Source organism: Piliocolobus tephrosceles, chromosome 5 (assembly GCF_002776525.5).
Source record: "Piliocolobus tephrosceles isolate RC106 chromosome 5, ASM277652v3, whole genome shotgun sequence".
NCBI lineage: Eukaryota > Metazoa > Chordata > Mammalia > Primates > Cercopithecidae > Piliocolobus > Piliocolobus tephrosceles.
This window is the reverse complement of record NC_045438.1, coordinates 28224553-28243212: the sequence shown is the minus strand read 5'-3', so window position 1 is coordinate 28243212 and position 18660 is coordinate 28224553. Positions and strand designations below refer to the sequence as shown.

Genomic DNA, 18660 nt, shown 5'->3' with positions numbered 1-18660 from the left:
TAAAGAGCAGCAACACAATTGAACTGAAATTCACTGGCCCAAAAGGTAACTTTGGCAGAGAGACAGGATGGCATATTTTTACTGACTTAAAGGAAGTGCTTTGCTCTATCCTTCATGAGTGATAGCGATGAAGTGGGTTCTACCAGGAAATACTAGTAAATGCTAACGCTTGCTTTTATTTCATGCCCTATTTCTTTTCTTTACAGAATAGAAAAGTAGGCTATTAACACAAAATTTCTCAGTTGATGGGTTCAGATGTGATTTATAAGGAGGTAGGGAAATCAGGATTTTATTAAGTAATAGAGTAGGGACTTACCAAATATTTTATCATCAATGCAGAGTTGTTATAAGCTAAGTGTTTTTACTTTGGCTATTATTCTTTTTTCTCTTTCTTGATGCACTGAAAATCTAATTGAGTGTTCTCAACTTTGCTTCCTTATTGATGCATTTGGGGGATAGGGCACACTTGTGTCAGGGACTGTGGTTCTGTAACTGACTCAAAGAAGGTGGGGAACACTCCTGAAGGACTGTACTTGAATTTCAAGGGACACTGCTCTTGCCAACTAGTTAAGAATAATTCTGTAAAACAAGTAATCTGGTCACTGAAAAGGAGCAATGATCCACATTGCTGGAGCCTTATTTCAATTCCCCTCCCATTACTCTGTGAACTCTGGTCTTGCTAAAGTCCTCAGGGACCTCCCTATATCCAAACCCAGTGGAGTCCTTTTAAGCTTTATCCGAATCCATGTTTATGCAATATTTAATGCTGTTAGCATTTCCTTCCTTATGGGAAATTTCTTCTGGCTTCCATAATGTCAAGCTCTCTGGCTTTTTTTTACCTTTCATTCTCAATCTCCTACCCCGGGATCTATTTTTGAACACTTCTAAAATGTTGATGTTTTATAATATCCCTTCCTTTGCCCATCTCAGGTTTTAGCCATCTGGGCAAACTCAAGTTTATATCTACTGACAATGTATTGATGACTTAAATGTATGTATGCTTGGACCTGATTTTTGCCTAAAAATTCACTTTCAACAGGTGAGACACCATCATCTATATTTTCCTTGCGTACTTAAAGCTAAACATTCCAAATCAAAATAATTATCATCTAACTCCCAAATCTGTATTACTTAACTTACATTTTTATTGTTGATATTATGACCCCCCCCACCCAGTTTACTAAACTAGAGAGTCATCCTGACTTCTTCCTCACCACATCTAATCAATCAATAGCTTCACTAATTTCTTCTCCTAAATACCTTTAACATCTGTCCTACTTTTAAAACAGTTTTACTGAGGAATAATTAACATGCTATAATTTAAACCATGTTTATAGCATGCAATTTAATAACTGCATGCTTTAGGAGATATGTATACACCTGTGGAACCACCACCACACTCAATGAACATATCCATCACCCCGGAAGTTTCTTTATGCTCATTTGTAATCCCTCCTTTTTGCCTTTTCCTACATATGCCATTCACAAGTAGCATCCCTCTGCTTTCTGTGACTATAGATTAGTTTACATTTTCCATGTAATTTTATACAAATGTACTCTTTTTGTCTGCCTAAATTTGCTTTTTTGTCTGCTTATTTGGATATTCATCCATTTTGTACCTATATTAATACTTCCTTGTTTTTTATTGGTGACTAGTATTCCATAGTATGAGTATACCACAATTTATATATATCTATTTACCTGCTGATGGATATTTGAGTTGTTTACAGTTTTTAAGTAACACAGATAAAAGTAATGTGAGCATTCTGGTACAAGTCTTTGTATAAAAATATGCTTTCATGTGCCTTGGGTGAATAATTAGGAGTGAAATGACTGGTTTGTATGGTAGATGTATATTTAGTCTTTTAAGAAATGGCCAACCTCTTCCAATGTTATACCACTATATACCCTCAGCAGCAGCGTATGAGTTCCAGTGTCTCCACCTTCTGCCAGCACTGAGTATGGCCAGTCTTTTTAATTTCAGTCATTCTAATAACTGTGTAGTGGTATCATATGGTGGATTTATTCTGCATTTCTTTGATGTCAATTCCCACTGCAACTCTTACTTCAAGCATCATTTACCTCCTGCCTGGACTATTATTGAACCTAATTTTTCACTTTGTCTTCAGTTTGGTCTTCTGACAATATATCTTCCACATTGACACCTCGACTAATATACTTAAGTCGAAATTACCCTGTCACATCTCTACTTAAAATCGAGTTCATCAGGATGAACTGCAAACTCCTCCACATAGTTTAAACAGCTTCCTGTGATCTGGCCCTTGCCAACATGCCCAGCATTATCTTCTATCACTCTTTTGAAATTTAAACTCCAGTAATTCAAACTGATCGCAACATCTGCGCAAATAATCCATGTTTTTGTACATCTTTATCTTTTCATATGATGCTTTTTGGCCTGGATCGTCCTGCAACTGCTTCCACCTCTCCTACCCCCACAACCAAAAAAACGCCTTAGGGCTCAGGTAGTGCCTTATTTCTCTCCCTCCATAGTATCTCCCTTGGTATTTACTGTATCCTAAATGATACGGTAATTTGCTACTTGTGCAGCAGGTAAGTTACTCAAGGGTAGGAACCTTATGCATCTTCACTGATCCAGCATAGTATCTGATGTATAGTTGATATTTAATAAATGTGTCCTATAAGAGCTAATCTTATCAAAGCAGGTAGTAAGGTTATTTTGCCAAGCCTTTCTTCTTTTCCTTTTAAATTCAGATTTTACTGCTTTAAGTGTGATCTTTGGATATGCTACTGCAGGTCAAGGACCATATGCTTGTAATCTATTCAGATTGCATTTTTCAACTTTATATAAGAAGTCTGCATTTTTCTTTTGTGAATTATTTGTTTATAACATTTGCTTTTCCCATTGGGGCTTCAATGCTTTTCTTTTTATAAGGAAAAATTAATACATATTAACTGACCTGCTATAGTAATAAAATACTTTAAAAGTATCAGAGAAAATATAGAGGATATATGAGAATGCATGTGGAAAAACAGAACAGCTATAGTTTTATTATAATAAAAAATTTCACCTGTTTAATCTGAGAAATTTGTGGTGAGACACCAGAAATACAGAGAATGGGTAATAACCATGGGCAGGAGAAGGTAGATGTTCCCAGTCTAATTTGAGAATCAAAATTCTGAACAACTGAACTTCATAGGACTTAATTTCTTTTTAATGGTGACACCAGGGAGATACATTAGAGAAGTAAGGAGAATGATTCATGTCATTAATACCCAAAATAAAAGTGAGAATGACTGCTTGGTGCATTTGACAGGAATATTCAGAAAGGCAAAAAGCAATGTGAGTCTAGAGTCAATTTGAAAACCAAGGAGAAGACTTAAAAATGAGAAGATATCAGCCAACTGTGTCAAATAATTGAACTAGGAACCAGAAATGTAACAGAAGATACTGAGTAGGCTGGGATAAAGGAAAGTTCTTTCTGATTTCTGGACCACAAAGTAGTAAAAGTAACAGTAACAGTAGCTCTAGTAAAATCTGGAAAAATTAGACCTATTGGGGGAAGAACTTTCTGAATTGATGGAATGTTGGAGTTATAGTAAACCTAAAACATATTTTTAACTACTTTCAAATTTATATAATTCTGTAACTTGACCTTTGACTAACATTGATTCAGAGCACAGATCTTTTGGTTATTTGTTTTACTGGCTAGAATAAAAGTTGAGATAACAGACTGATCATGGAAATTAGCATTTCCAAGGTGACCATTTATAAAAATTGTTCTCCTAAGTTGTTGAATCATTTTATCCCTGTTTGTTACACTATACATTAACCAAGCATCTTATTATCTTTAGAGTTTATAGCATTAGCCAATTCAGCCTAGTGTTTTGAATGTCTTTATTTTTATTGTTTTAAAATTTTAGATTCAGGGGGTGCATATGCAGGTTTGTTACATGGATATATTGCACAAGAGTGAAGTTTGGGCTTCTAGTGGATCCATCACCCACACAGTGAACACTGTACCCAAGAGACTTTTTTTTTTTTTTTTTTTTTTTTGAGCTGGAGTCTCGCTCTGTTGCCCAGGCTGGAGTGCAGTGGTCCTATCTTGGCTCACTGCAAGCTCTGCCTCCTGGGTTCACACCCATTCTCCTGCCTCAGCCTCCTGAGTAGCTGGCACTACAGGCGCCTGCCACCACTCCTGGCTAATTTTTTTGTATTTTTAGTAGAGATGGAATTTCACCGTGTTAGCCAGGATGGTCTCGATCTCCAGACCTTGTGATCCACCCACCTCGGACTCCCAAAGTGCTGGGATTATAGGCGTGAGCCACCGCGCTCAGCCCAATAGGTGATTTTTACACTTTCACCCCTTTTCCTCCCTCCACCCTTTTGGAGTCCACAGTGTCTATTGTTTCCACCTTCACGTCAATGTGTATCCATTGTTTAGCTTCACACTTTGTAAGTGAGAACACATGGTATTTGATTTTCTGTTTCTGCGTTATTTCACTTAGGATAATGACTTCCAGCTCCATTCATGTTGCTGCAAAAGACATGATTTCCTTCTTTTTTTATGGCTGCATATTATTCCATGGTGTATATATACCACATTTTTTCTCAATCATCTGTTGATGGACATTTAGGTTGTCTTTTTTTCTTTTATAATGCATATCCATCTTTTTCTTCTTTCTTTAAATCTATTATTCTACTACTATAGAAGAGAAGTTGGTGGGGAGACACTAGGCTCACCAGACTCCGTAGCATCCTAGATTGTTACACATCTCCAAACTGCTGCTAAAGAAACTTTACTAAAGCACAAATCTTACGATATCACACTCTTTCTTAAAACTTGTACTATTCTCTGTATCCCTGTAGTTTTTAGGATAAAGTTGAAACTCACTCACTTAGCTCATATGTCCTCTTATGCACTGGTTCTGTCATCACTTGGCCCCTGCTGATAATTTCCTGCCAACATTTATCCATGTAGCTATGTATTCACTTGTAGTTACTAAACTAAAGCATTCGCCAGAGTGTGTTCAGCAGAATGCTAGTATTACAGGAATGGAAGGATTTCTCTGATTAAATAAATTTGGGAAATGCTGGATTAAACAGCGAAACATTCTTCTTATGGAACAACTGACTACACAGAGCTTCTGACATGCAAATGTGCCTTGTGCCTCTCTTACACAGGAACAATGTATGCAGCAGCACTCCAAAATAAAGAATTGTAAAGCCAGTTTTTGTCCCGTATGAGGGGTTTCTCTAGAGTTTCCTGTTGGAAATGCAGCTGGAAAAGGATGTGTTGTGCTCTCTGATGACTCCAGGCTTTCACACGACTTTCAATACTCTGAAATGTCCATACATGCTTTTCATCCAGCTAACTCCTCATCCAGCTTGTGCCTCAGGGGCACTCCAGTGGAAACCGACCTCTCTGTTTCACTCAAGTGTCTCTCTTCTGAGATTGCTCGCTGGCTACACACATCTCTATCAGAGCAATTAGCTCTCTAACCTCTAACCATTGATACTTGTCTATCTCCCCAATTTGATGCAAGTTCCTTGAAGGCAAGAACTTAGAACTTCATTTAGTTCTTACATGGAACTTAGAAGGTGCTTGGCAGATATGTATTAAATGCAGAAAGGGAAGACGGTACAAAGTTAAATTTAAATTTTCATGAAATGTCACATTGGCATTGGCAACATTAATTAAGTGTATTTATATTAGCAGAAGTAACGAAGTTTCATTTGCAGATATTGGTAATTCCATACTACACAGAATTATTGCAATTATATACTTAAAAAGCAATAGTACGACACTCAGAACTAATAGACTTGGATTTCTGTCTTGGTTGTGAGATCTTTTATATATATGTCCGTGACCACATAAAAGTTTGAGAACAAAATACCTGCTTATGTGATTAGGTAAAACAACATTTGGGGAAGTGTTTTAAAATGTCCCCGAATCATAACCATGTCATGTTACTATTGATCAATTATTTACTTGCATGCATACAAATGTTTGGCAATTTAAATGAGCAGAGAACTGATAACTATGCCCTACCACCCCTACAGATTCCACTGTGGGCCACTTTAAAGGAAACATCTTGACAGAATAGGGAGAAAAGGAAAGCACTCAACATTTTTCAAACATATTACAGGATATAATTTTGCAAGTTGTAAGACAGTTTTATGCTTTCAAATTAAGCTCTCAGTTTCAAAAGAAAATGATAGAGAAGCATTTGGCTCTTCAGTCAGTCATGTTTAACCCAAATCACCTATAATCTAAGCCAAAAAAATGACTGTATCAATTTTTCACTGAACTCGTGAGTAGCTAAAATGATAGACGGAATCTTCCTCTTGATCAGGTACATGTGCACTCTGGATTGCATGATTAAGGCCCATATTGCATTATTACTGTAAAAACTCACCGTGTTTTTGAATTCTTGACAGGGTGAATGATTTCCATTTCCCATCATTATGGTTTTGATTGCTGACAACAGAAGCCATTCCTGAACCCAGATCATAACTGACTTTTATGTGCCCATCAGTGAGCTCCACACTCATGAAATCTCTCTATTAATAGAGTAAACATACACCAGTGATTAGATACACAGAGAAATAGATGAGTGTTGGCTTTTTTGTGGGGTTTATATTAGGGTCTTGTGGCTAAATTGCTGAATATGTTGCTCTGTTACAGAAATACATTCTGAAAATAGAATTGGTGTTACTATTTTCTGAATTTTTGTGGTTGTGAGATTATGATGCAAATGGTCACCACCAAATTTCTAAGACATACTCTTTTGTTACAGTAGTAAAATGTGAGTTCATTTGAAAACACATTAAGTGAACCAAAAGGTATGTTCCCTGAAAGAATTCATTAAGAAATAATGACCAGAAAAAAATGAGGCCAAAGAATATTTAGAATCTCCTTTTCAACTTAGGTCTCTGAAAGAAGATTAAGGAAGCATTTTGCTGCTGCATGGCTCCATGCTGGGAAAAATTATTACCGGATGTATTGCTTAAAGGATTATGTGGGGAGCTGTACCGAAAATAAATAGTAATTAAATTGTGTCTGTGATTAAAGTTATTAGTGAAAATACATAAGCACTATCTGTATCACCCATTCTTGGCTGCCAGACAGCCATCCCAAGCTTTTTAGAAAATAACTGATAATTTTACCAATAACTGATAAAAGAAGCAAACACATTTTCAATCATGGAAACTCTTGCTATGCACATGATCTTTACCAGGTCTCGTGTGGCAAGATACATCAGGAGAGCACTCGAAGAAAATGTTCTGAACTTGAACATGACAGTGGAGATGTTGGGGTACCAGCGAATGGGGCGGCTGACCAATGCATAACCTTCTCCATCAAACTGAATAGTCCCCTCACTATCTTCCACCTGAGGACTGAGAAGGAGACATTTCACGTGAATCAGATAATATCTATTTGGTCTGTCATTATTCAACACATCATTGAATAGCAGTGAGATTATAGGCTGTTGTAGGGCAGGAAATATCTTAAATACATCTTCGTTCCATCCACATATCTCCATCTCTACTGCCACCGTGTTAGAATAAGTAAAAGCCATCTCTCACCTTTCATGAGGTGTGCAATAACTAAGTCATCAGTTTTTTTAAGTGCTTTATGTTTTGTAGAAGTACTTGGTAGTAGATAGTTATATTGAAGCCTAAGGGTGTCTTAGTGGTATTTGAGCAAAATGGTGGGGTTTCTGGATGGGCTGAGAATACATTATTACATTTCTTTTATATAGGATCCTACTCTCTCTCAATATTTGCCTTCCAATAAGTTTTTCTGGAACAAATTAGATTCAGACAATGAAGGAGGCCTGTATTTATTTGTATGTTTTTTATCTGTCTCCTTCACTAGAATGTGAATTTCATGAGACCATCTAAGAGATTATGGGCTAGGTCCCATGTCAGGCACAAACTCAAAACATCTAGTACACATAGTACAGTACTTGGATCCTAGAATCCGGTTGATGTTTGTGGAATGAAAAAGATTTTAGTATAGCAAATTGCCTCACAAAGAATATATATGTCTAATCAATATTGGGTGCATAATTAATGAATATCTAAGATAAGTCTTGTGAATACAACATTTAAAATATTTTTTCCAAACATGAGGCTATTTTTATGTATCTCTCTATCTACCTGTCTATCTGTCTGATGTTACTACGATTGTGGGGATATCTGCAGGAAAGAGTTGTGGGCTGGGAGTGGCTAAACACAGAGCTGTAGCTCCCCCCACTTCATTTAATTCATTAGCAAACACTAGAAGAAACAAGATAAGTCTGGCTTTGCATTGGTGACTATGAGATGAGAAAAAATATGAGTCCTTCAAGGTATATACTGTAATATTTCAACGTGGAATAGAATTATCCTATTCATTCTGAATACATTTACTAAAAAAAAAAAAACCTACTCTTTCATAATTAATAAACACTAAGCTTCTTAACTTGCCTTTCGTTTCTCTTTTGAACCTTGATGTCTGGTAAAGTTAGTACAGATTAATTATGCTATTTTGGAGCCACTATGTTCTTCCACATGTAACTCTAGTTAACAAGAACTAGGTGACTACTGGGGCTTAGTCTATTAAAATATCATTTCAATGCTCAAGTAACTACATTTTACTTGTAGCAGCTTTTTTCCCCCTTACTTTAATCTTAATGTGAATTTTAGAAGTGTGAGAAAAATAAGATACACTTTCAAAAATATCTTTGACAGATTACTCTTTCTAAAGCATAACAACAATTTTATCTCTTCTACTGACTATTGAATAAATGCAAATTTCTAAAACTGACATTCTAAGGTCTTTATGACATTTTCTTAGTCTACCTCTTTTAGCCTCATTTTTACATCTTCTCCATAAAATCACTCCTGCTCTTTAGTAGGAATGATTGCTCTTTATGTTCAAATGTGATAAGTGTTTTCCTGAAAACAACAAATAAATAAACAAACACACACCAGGAGTTCTCTGAAAATTATTCTAACAAATAACAGGGCTTATGGGAAAATAGGGTTGGGGCCGACCTCTAAAAACTTACACAACTATGTAATTAGAGAACTCACAAAACAATAACAATCCTGATCAAAGTATTAGCACAGCTCAAAACGACACACTAAAACATTAAAAAATATAGTATTATTTCAGTATACGTATCACTTCACCTTAAAAAGAAAATGCGAAGATAGTTTGATGGCAAGGGGTATGAGAAAAGGTTGACACTGCCAAGTGTTAGCAATGGGGCAAAAATGCACAATGACGGAAAACACATGGGCCATGAACATTTCCAAGATAGCGTGCTTGGCCAAATCAAGCGGAAGGCAGGCATATGGGTGAATGGGCACTGTGGACAGGCTGTGTTGTGGCACAGTACTTTGAGGTTGGTGTCTTCAGCTGTGTTGGTTTACTTTGCATTCAGCTACCGTTATGGGGTAGAAAAGAAACCATGATTATGCTGGGAAGAACTGTGTATGAACCTATGTGGCCACTGCAGCTTACCCGAATCATTCTCCCATTTGCCAGTCCTGTATGATTGGATTCACACTTGTTCTTTTCTAAAAACACTCCAGCTGCCCACTCTTCCTCCCTTTGCTCTTACTGGTTTCAGGAATTAGAATGTTCTTCACATTTCATCTGCTGTCTCCTCTTTTTGGACTCTTACCTCAGGTCAAGACCCATTTCAAACGTCACCTCCTCCATGAAGCAGATCATGATGCCCTTAATCTGATGTGGGCAATTGTAGTATACTCTGAATATGTCTTTGTAAAGGGATTTGTATTATGCCTGATATTTGAACTATTTAATATTTGTCTTTTCCTCCCTTCTTGGTTATGTCTCTTTATGGCTAGGACTAGGCTGTATTCATTCTAGTATCAAGAAGTTGTAAGTGTGAATCTCTGCAAGCTACAAAACACCCTATGTATATACAGGAATACTCTTATCAGAAATTAGCATAATGCTTTATATGTTGAAGCGCAAAATCTTTGCAGAATTGTTAATTAGTGATGTTATAGTCTCACATGACATGCACTGCTGAATGGATATTTAAATGCCTTAGATGTTTTGTTGATAATAGGCTTTTGAAAATCCTGCTTAGAAGTTTACCAAAAAAAAAATGCTTAGGGAAAAGTTGGTGTTTGTTTGTGAGTAGCAGAATATTAATATGGGCTTCATTGTCTTTCATGTATTGAACGAATTTTACAGAAAACCTTCCATGTTAGATTTTGTTGAAGATTATTGACAAAATCATCTTAAACAATGAATGGGTCAGGCTTTCAAGCTATCCTCAATTTCATGTTGACAAGTCCATGATGTCAAAAAGAAAACAAAGAGTTGGAAGTTAAGACTTTTAGATGGAGAATATTTTGGGGCTACTTTCTTCTATGAAACTGTAGAGATGTAGAGAAGGAAATGTGAAGTGTACTCTGTTAGGATTTGGGTCCTACAAACATATCTATGTCCTTTAAATGGAAAATAACACAAACTCCTTAGTACTTAATGGTTTCTGAGCTGCTGTTATGACATGTTAAGTCTGCAGGTATTTAAAGTATGTTTTATCGTTTTAATTTAATATAATAAAATTGCTTTAGGCTTGGGTGATCAGTGGGCTCTAAGATTTTTATGCTGAGAAATCCTCTACTTCTAGCTAAATATTTTATATCCTCTATTCATTTTTATATAAAAATGTTTATTCTCTACACATGCTTAGTATGATAGGATGTTAATATTTTCAAATTCCTATTCATTCTACCCTCTATCTTATAATTGAGGACATGTATTAGGAACTTTCCTCCTGGACTATCTCGGCCCCTTGTTCCCCTTCTCTCTTGAAGCAGAATCATTAAATCCCATAGGTTTCCACTTGAAGCGCTTGTAGGATCCTATGTGTCAATAAAAAAACCATAAAACCTGGGCTGGAGTTCTAATTTTGTTATAAACATAAACAGAGTGAATTCATGCTCAGGAAGACCTGAAACTTAATCAATTTGGGGAAAGCTCTCTGTAGGAAAAAAAAAAAAATTATAACAATGAGTTACTCACAGACACTAAAACCCCCCTCGACATGAAGGAACACTGGAGTGGAAACTTAACTGATTGTAGTCAAAATCTCTTACCTTTGCAAATTTTATAAAAACATATGACTATGCAAATGTACTGCTAGTGTACCTCCCAGGGCCTTGAAATATGCCTTCACAAATGCAAGCAGGGACTTGAAGATTCATTAGTTTTGGGGTAATTCCACCTCTGAGCATAATCGTTTCAAACCTGCTCTAAATCATCCACATGATGATAGAATATTATGCAATAAAAATTGAAGCTTTTATTATGCATAGGACAGATCTGGGAGAGTCCTCATCTCAACTAACCTCACAGTGCATCCTTTGCAGTCACCTTCTTTTTCTCGGAAATTCCACAAACCTATAGGTTTGTTGTCAAAGTATGTTTCTCCCATGCAGCCGGTGAATGTAATCACACGTACAGCATCAGCCTTCTGCAGAAAGAAATACCGTATTTGTTAGAATTTGGAATTTCACAAATAATCTTGGTTTATTCATGAGAGTTATTGTCAGCAGAAGCTAAAGTGATCATTATCCATTCTTTCTGATATTTTGGCATATGTACATATTCATCTTTTCACCATATTATATCTATATCCTTAGAGCTACTCCAGGATGAGTCAACAACAGGGGAAAAGCTCAACTATGTAATCAATGAATGCTGATTACATTTTGCTATACCAGTTTTCATCATCAGTAAATAAACACTTCCTAGCTTCTTACTTTAGGTGAACTGCTGACCTTCTCCACAACTCTGTTCTTTTGTCTGCAGTGTGGAATTGTTGTGAGAATAAAGTTAGATAATTTATTTATGGCACCAATCTCAGTGCCTGACATACAGAGGGTGTTCAATAAATGCTAATGCTCCTACTTAATTTTCTTTGGGCAAATTTGGGCCATGCATACACAAAGATTTTTCCCCTGAGATCTGAAGAAAGGGTACATGCTGATGACATAGAAGAGATTTTGTAAAAGCACTTGTTTAAATCACTCTATGGTAGTGCTGTTCTAAATTTTTAAATTTCTGTTCACAGCCAAGAAGATTTCGAGTTCAAGGGAATGAAGAAAAAGTAAGCAATTTTGTAAGAAAAGAGACCACGTTGGTGTTGTTTGCTTGTATACACAGCACGGGGCCTGGAGTCAAATAGAGAATCAATAAATAATCTGAACAAATTCAATCCTGGTGTCATTTTCACAGGAAAGGTCTTAGGCTTGATGCACAATCATGAAGACAGAGAATGACCTGGTCCCTCCTAGAGAAGTTTGTTGTAAATTTAAACAACTGTTTAGGCGTTGACATATTACAAATGTCTTGGTAAATGACAGATCACATATATGATGGTGCTTCCATGAAATTATAATACTGTATTTTTACTGTACCTTGTTTATGTTTAGATACACAAATACTTACCCTGAGTTACAACTGCCTCCGGTATCCAGTGGAGTAACATGCTGTACAGGCTTGGAACAGTAGGCTATACCATAGAGCCTAGGTGTGTGGTAGGCTGTGCCATCCAGATTTGTGTACTGTACACTCTATGATGTTTGCACATTGAAGAAATTGCCTAATTCCATCTTTTTCGGAATGTATTCCTGACACTGAGTGACACATGATTGTACTATATTCTGGTGCCTATAACTTTAAAAACTTTGTGCCAAAGTGAACCCATATCTACTCAAATTATCTAGGAAAAACAGTGCATTGACTCATTTGGTTTTCAGAACACATGTAAGAAAACGGTTACTGACTAGTTAAAATTTTAAATAGTAAAATCAGTTACTGAATAGTTAAAAATCATAGAGTGTACAGTACTTGCACAAATCTAGATGGTATAGCTTGCTACACACCTAGGCTGTATGGTATGGCCTACTGCTATAGTTTTAGGTTAAACCCATCAACATGTACATTTCCCATTGCTGTGACCACGTGTTGCACAGCCTTATAGAAAGACTGTTGATCGGAGCCCCTGACTTGCACATTGGAGTCGTCCTTGCAATGCTCTGTCATCAGTCTGAACCTCTTAATTTTCTAGAGATTGATTATCCTACTTGTGAATTCTGCTTGCTTTCTGCTTCTTCTCGCATCCTGAAAAGCTATATTTGAGAGATTTTCCTGCTCATTTGAATTCTCATCAGCAAGTTCATTTAGTTGTTTTCAGCTTTTGGTTCATGTTCTGGTGTGTCAGGAGCCTTGAAATTCTTGGCCAAAATGATTTCTTAAGGTTTTCTGTGGATTTCATTTGTTCATGTTTTCTTCCTTTTTCTGAGACTGACAGAATGCTGCTTTTGTACCAATTACATTTGCATAATAATTATTAAGATACAATTTAAGGTGTGATGACCACATCTCAGTTATTTGCCATATATTTTATACACACAGTCTCACTATTCACTGTGGCAGCGAAGCAAGATGTTGCGAGTGAAGACTATTGTGCCTGTTAACCTGTGTTCAAATCCCAGCTCTGCTAATTACTGTGTGACCTTGGTCAAGATATTTAACATCTCTCTTCTTCAGATTCCTTAACTATAGAATGAGGAGAATATTAGTATCTACCTTGCTGTGGTGTGAATGTTTGTGTCCCTCCCAAAATTTATATATTAAAATCCTACCCACCAAAGTGATGGTATTAGGAGGCAGGGCATTTGAAAGGTGAGTTTTAGGTGGTGAGGGGCAGGGCCTTCATGAATGGAATTAGTGCCCTTATAAAATAGGTCCAAAGGAGCTTGTTCACTCTTTCTACTATGTGAGAACAGCAAGGAGGCTCCTTCTATGAAAAACTGGCCCTCACTAAACACCAAATCTGACGGTACCTTGATCTCAGACTTCTTAGCCTCAAGAACTGTGAGAAATAAATGTTTGTTTATTTATAAACCACCCAGGGTATTTTTGTTACAGCAGCCTTAACAGGCTAAGACATACCTTTTGGGGTTTTTGTAAAAATTAAACAAGTTAATTCATGTAAACTACTGAGAACATTACTTAACATATAAGAAGAGTTATAAGCATATTAAAAAATGTATTATTGTATCCTACAATATGCAAGCAAGGTAGATATTTTTATCATTCTTCTCTAGTTGAGAAAACCAAAGCCCAAGGGTTTAAGCAACTTGTCTAAGGTCATATTTTAGTAAGTGGAAGAGAAGGAAATTCAACCTAGATTTGATTTCAAAATTCATGGCGTTTGTACTACTGTGTGCTGTCCCTGTATTTATCTATCTGTGAAGGAGAGAAAGTTGATGATATGACTATATATAACTATGTACCATATACATTTATATGAAGTTCTAAGAAATGAGGATAACTTCAGTGTGTGGTTTTGGAATCAGTTCTCATACTTTAGAGTCACATCTCATACTCAAAGCAAATAAAATAACCTCATTCTATATGAAGGCTGAGTCCTCATAAATTTGGGGTCACCCTGGCTTTTCACATTTTCTGACTAATCTCATCCCAGAATGATTCTGACAATCCCAGGATTATCCATTATATTTGGTTGTGCTCCTGTGTCTCATCCATAGTGGCTTCCCAACACCTAATTCCATTTAATCAACACAACCTTCTTTAAAAGGCAGGCTTTCTGCAATTTGAAATGTGCAAGGACTGTCATGAAGCAATTATGAATATTAATTGCATCACCGTATAAGAATAAGAGCAACTTGAAAACTTTAAACCAGATCATGTTTTGAAAGCTTATAGCTCCTGTGATATTTCCCAAAGTATTCATAAATCTTTTAATTAGATGTGAGTATGAACTTTATAGCATTTCATATCTATAAATCATAAATCGATTCAGAAGATCAGGTATACTTAAAAAACACTTGGCTCTTGAGGCAACTAAAACAAGAATACACACAAAACTGATGCCACAGATAAAGACAAAACAACAGCTGTTTAAATAAACACACATAGGCTTAAAAATATTGTGTTTCCAGGTTGAATCTTCAAAGAAGAAAATTCTTACTCAAAATAAATTCATATTTTCATAAATGCAAGTTAAGTAAAACGTGGTCAAGTTTTACAGAGCTTTATCATACCTTCTCCTGAAGCAATTATGTCAAGAGATATCAACAAAGATGAAATAGAACAGGAGGAGGATGAACACATTACCTTTAATTTCCCAGTCAGGCCACCAACAAACAGCATTGCATTTGCATCCACATCTAGAATAGTGTACCCTGGAGGAGACGTCGAATGGTATGTGCTGGGTACAATGCTGGCTTTGGGTCCGTCCAGGGCTCTCACAGAAATAGTTCCATTTCTCCCAGTTCTTCAAGGGTACGTGTTGAAGTGAAGGGGAGGACCATACAGAAAATGAAATATGCATCACATTTCTGGTAATTCCAGATTTAAAAGATATAAAATGCAAAGACTTGTTTTTAAGAATTTAGGAAAAAACTGGCTGTTTAGTTTCTAACATTCCAAATTCATTAGATCTCAAATCAATACTCAGAGTCTGATCTTGGCTGAACACTCACATCAGTTTCAACTAGAACCAGTGAGCACCATATCCTGATTCTGTGTCTGTTCATCGACATGAAATGACACAGCAGCAGTTAATTGATGGAATTGCTATGGTTAAGTGGAAAGTCTTTTTCCTATGGCTTACATAATTTATTATTTACCAACACATACAATTTATGCAAGTTTATATTACTTTCAGCATTTTGTCTAATTTAATTCAGCAAGTGGACCCCAAATGAACCACCCTTCCATATCATAAGCTGCATGATTTCTCCTAAAATTCTTTATAATATCTTGGATCCCAGTTTGTTGAAGTAGTCTTCCTAGAATGGTATATCTTTTGTTGTTTGGCACAGTATCTTAATGTATAGTACCATATCCACCCTTCAGATTTCAGTGTACAAATTGCATAGAAGTTCACTTTGAAATTCAATTAACAGAATTTTGAAAGCTATTATCATTTTATTTCATTTTCTTTTTTAAGTGATTGATTTCCATGAGCTGTTAAATATGAAAATCTGGTCTCTCTTTTGAGACAAGCAGTCATAATAAAACTTCGGTGTCATATTTCTCTCCCTGCTGTCTCATTTTGGTAATCTTTTTATCTTTGAGGATGCAGTGTTAAGTGAAATACATGGTAACAAAAGAATGAATTTATCAAATAAGGTTCACCTTCTTTAACAGAATGTATCTTTTCTGAAAGAAGAACTGTACTTTATGAGTATAAATGTCCTTAAACCTGGTTAAGTACTTAATTCCCTCAACACCACTAAATATGCAAGCACTCTGTCACTCTCTCTCTCACATGCACACACACTTTTGCTGAAAAACTTGCTTAAAACGAACTAAAAATATTGCGTCTCATTTTTTTTTTTATAACTTTTTTTTTTTTTTAAGAGATGAAGTCTTGCTATGTTGCCCAGGCTGGACTGCAGTGGTTATTCACAGGCACGATCATCATGACCACAGCCTTGAATTCCTGGGCTGAAATGATCCTCCTGCCTCAGCCTCCCAAGTAGCTGGGACTACAGCACATGTCATTGAACATGGCTCTTTCTTTTAAACTTTTTATTATGGAAAAGCTTAAGTATCTACAAACAGAATGCAACTCTATGTATCTATCACCCAGAGTCAACGATTACCAGTTCTTTAAGTTTTCTCTATCTCCGATCAGCTTCATGTCCAGCCCTAGGCCTGTAACCATACCTCTCAACTGTTAGCTGCTTTGGGTTTAACAGGGAGTTGAGAATTGGGAAAACAAGAAGAGACAATGAGAGGGAAGTGCTGAAGACAGGGATAGTTCTACAAGTAATCTATATCACACTAGACGTTGATAATTGCATTAAAGCTCCAAAGATAGAATAACTGAATCAACTCTCGATTATTTCCCATTTTAAGTAGGGTGGACCTGATATGTTACATACGAATTTCAGTGTTTTGATACTGCATGTTTCTATGGTGGCCATGTAGACTAAAAGAGGAGCTGTGTACACCAAAGACAGGCAATAATGATGCTCTTATGCTTTGGCTTGTATTGCATAAGAATGAGTGACAGTGCTTTTTACAGGCGAGATAAGAAGCCTGAGACAGTGACGCCCCCAAATTCCTACAGACACAAGATGAAGGGGTCAGAAATGGACTGGGTCCTCTGGTCAATACCTGGAAAGTTTGTCAGTTCCTAACAAGTATGACAAACATACCCACTCCCAGACATGTATACGTATAACATAAAATTCATACACATGTGTCTACATACATACACAGCTACCTTATTGAAATGGAAATAGGAGTTGTCTTATAAACTGGGAAACTACTTCAAAATTCTGTCATTTAAGTATCTTAATCTTTATTAAGTTGGTTACCTTGATGCCGTGATACGGTACCAATATGAGTCATCAATAGTCAAATCTGGGTACTCTACACGTCCAACTCCAGATCCAACATCCCAGAGGAAGCTGACTTTGCCTTTACGCATTTCTATAGCCAGAAAGTCAATCTAGTTCAGAGAAATACAAAAACAAGAGAATCAGATATAAAGCACCTTTAAAGAGGAGACAAGCAGAGCGATTTTCAGTAAGTAATTCTGATTTTCAGTATTTGCAGACACGTGAAATAATTAGGAGCTTCATGATAATACTTGTCAAGTAATATTATTTATTATTATACATTATTAAAATAATATTTTATTTTTGTATCCTTAAAGCAAAAAAAAAAAAAAAAAAAAAAAAAGTCCATAATGCTCAGGCATGTTTGTTAATTTTACCAATTCTAATTAAGTCTAATTTTGAGACCAAAGCCTTTCTCACTCTGATACTTATGGTAAAGATAAAAACAAATATTTAAATTCAGAATCCATTATTATTTTCACCAAGGACACTGACATTTTTGAGGGGGCAGCTATGATTTTATTTCCCAAATTAACCTAGAATTCCTTACCCAAATGGCAAATATTGACTTATACCATGACTGATTTGTTAAGAAGTCATATTCATTTTGGAAGATCCCCATGCATGCAAAATCAAATACTTCAAATGGAAGAAATTAGAACTTTACGGGTGGGCTTTTGTCGATATAATCTGTGTTATTTTAGTTCAGGTCACAAATTCAAAACAAGTTAGAAGAGTTTTCATTGGTTAAAAAAAAATAGTACACACTTTGCTATTTTCATTTCATTAACAGAAGAGTTTATTATAATTTAGTTTGAACAGTAAATAAGATAAATAAATAAAAAGTAAGTAAAATAGCTTTGTTCTCATTAGCGTTCTTAAATCACTGGATCTGAAAGTATAATTTAATAGAAACAATGATATACTGACAAATGAAGGTACATGTGACTAAATACTGTAGTTTTCTTCCTTTCATTTGACTTCTAACTTAATTTGACACTTCAGAATTTTGTGAGGTAAGATGCTGAGGTTTTCAAATCTGAACGCCTATGTTAGACCATTTGGGGACCATGTTATTGGATTCCACACATTTTTGGATTACTCTCTAGCTAGACACATACAGCAGCCTAATGAAAAGTTGAATATTAGACTTACAAATTTGGCACTTCCCAGATAAAAGAGGAGGTTGTCAGCAACAGCTGTCTTTACATTGACAACAATATTATTGTAACTTCCTTTCTTGATTTCTGGCTTGT

General features: G+C 36.0%; 1 protein-coding gene across 1 annotated transcript in view; it reads right to left on the bottom strand.

Moving 5' to 3' along the window:
• LAMA2 (laminin subunit alpha 2) overlaps positions 1–18660 on the bottom strand; it is a 509807-nt gene that overhangs the window by 45196 nt on the left and 445951 nt on the right. Inside the window, exons 48-53 of the mRNA XM_026454995.1 lie at positions 18560–18639; positions 17381–17514; positions 15165–15324; positions 11366–11490; positions 7219–7381; positions 6400–6544 (exon numbers count right to left, since the gene is read on the bottom strand). Of these exons, the coding sequence (XP_026310780.1) occupies positions 6400–6544; positions 7219–7381; positions 11366–11490; positions 15165–15324; positions 17381–17514; positions 18560–18639 (807 nt within the window). The remainder of the gene's footprint in view (positions 1–6399; positions 6545–7218; positions 7382–11365; positions 11491–15164; positions 15325–17380; positions 17515–18559; positions 18640–18660) is intronic.